A 1836-nucleotide genomic window follows, 5' to 3' on the forward strand; every position below is an offset into this window, starting at 1 on the left:
TTTTTGGGGCATCTCCACAGGGAATGAACCTTTGAACTATTTGTTACCGTTCATTAAAATCCCGACGGTTCCATTCTTCTGGAACAATCAAGTAAAAGCAAATGGAATATCCATTGAAGAGGTTTTATAAATTTTATCATTTATCAGGTTGAATGGATCAACGAACACATGGGTCCCACGTTGAGAAAATCAAAGTTCTCGGAAACGAAATTGATTGGTTTGGATGATCAAAGGACTTTTGTTCCTCTCTTAGAATTAGTAAGTTCAAATTGAAGCAGTTAAATTGAAGATTTATTCATTCGATTCATTTATGTAGCAATTATTGAATAACGTGACGAGAGGATTCATAGATGGTGTAGGTGTACATTGGTACATGGATAAGTATATACCTAATAGCGTTATTTCAAATTTCCACAGGAAATACCCTGAAAAGTTCATGTTTGCTTCAGAGGCTTGCAGTGAGTATATAATTAACTCTTCTTGACGAATTACGTTGAATTAGAAATTTCTAGTTTCATCTGAGCCTGTTGTTCTTGGTTCTTGGGACAGAGCTGAACGATACGCAGATAACATCATAGACGTAAACTTTAATTCCAGAACATTTCAATTATAAACTATTACTCAATTGCTTGCAGGATTTGCTCAACTTCATGGGTGGTTGGGTGGACTGGAACATGGTTTTAAATGTGAAAGGAGGTCCGACTTACATCAATAATTTCGTAGATTCTCCGATCCTCGTAGACTCTTCTGCAGGAGAATTCTACAAGCAACCCACATTCTATGCGATTGGTCATTTCTCCAAATTCTTGCCCGAAAGATCCATACACATCGACGTCGAAAAACAGCGAGGATTGAAAATCGTCGCATTCGAAAGACCCGATAACGGCACGGCGATCATCATTTTAAATAAGTAAGTTACTTGCATCTAAATTCCTTCAATACAATTTTTTTTTTCTTACAGGAAAATCAAAAGCAGAGCGTTGAAACTGGCCGACCCAGATCGAGGAGAAATCATCCTAAATGTAGCTCCAAAATCAGTATCAACCATAGTTTATTGGTAAAGATCAACAATATTAAACCCTTTATTTTTATTAACAATTTCGTTTGTACAATCCCGTTTATCATTTATAATCCCAAAACGAAGAATCAATTCGTTTTGCTATTTTTGATGGCATGCAACGCGTAATTGATGTCCGTGCTATCAATCCAAATCCATTGGCGCGTAACTGGGTTCAAAGTCATACCATGAATCCTCCTCGTAGTGCAATCACCTAAGAAATGAAATATATGTGATGTCTTTCATTTTAATATATCTTTCATTTTAACTTACATTCTTCCAGCAGCCGTTGCAAGTTATGCGGACATATGAATTTGTTGTGATCGTGCGTTCCCTTCGGCAGAAAATTTAGAATGTTCTCAGCTATGCATATGCCAACGACATTAGCGACAAGAGTTTTACTCATGGTGGTCAGAAAGAAGGATCCGCCGGGTTTCAAACAATCGACGCAGCTCTGCAGAAATATCTTCTTCTGATCGACGTGCTCGACGACCTCCGAGGAAACTATAGCGTCGAAACTCTCTTTGTTTTGAACAGAGAACTCTTCTACAGTTGTCCAAGAGTAATTCAAACTTTCGAGACTCTTATCAAAAGACTTGTGTGCGTCCGCTATCTTGATCAGCTCTTCGGTGGCGTCTATACCTGTGACGGAAGCGCCCAAACGCGTCAACGGCTCGCAGAGGAAACCACCTGAAAACTCAAATTACATACATCAAATTTAAAAAATGCTCGAAAAAGCAGTGTTTTCACATTTCATTGATTTTCTCGAAAACTATAAT

General features: G+C 38.1%; 2 protein-coding genes across 2 annotated transcripts in view; one reads left to right on the top strand and one right to left on the bottom strand.

Moving 5' to 3' along the window:
• The window catches only part of LOC108562628 (glucosylceramidase-like), a gene marked incomplete in the record, with an annotated part of 2200 nt that extends 1049 nt beyond the window's left edge, over nt 1–1151 (top strand). The window contains 6 exon segments of the mRNA XM_017921037.1: nt 1–91; nt 148–258; nt 317–458; nt 513–580; nt 636–910; nt 962–1151. Of these exon segments, the coding sequence (XP_017776526.1) occupies nt 1–91; nt 148–258; nt 317–458; nt 513–580; nt 636–910; nt 962–1061 (787 nt within the window).
• Nucleotides 1051–1760, bottom strand: LOC108562616 (ubiquinone biosynthesis O-methyltransferase, mitochondrial-like; the record flags this gene model as incomplete). Its single annotated transcript, XM_017921025.1, has 2 exons — nt 1051–1271; nt 1331–1760. Coding segments are annotated over 2 exons (555 nt in total), but the record flags the coding sequence as incomplete, so codon positions are not given.
• Between the last annotated feature and the right edge of the window lie 76 nt (nt 1761–1836).

This window comes from Nicrophorus vespilloides, unplaced genomic scaffold (assembly GCF_001412225.1).
Source record: "Nicrophorus vespilloides isolate i.1.1-1 unplaced genomic scaffold, Nicve_v1.0, whole genome shotgun sequence".
Classification (NCBI taxonomy): Eukaryota; Metazoa; Arthropoda; class Insecta; order Coleoptera; family Silphidae; genus Nicrophorus; species Nicrophorus vespilloides.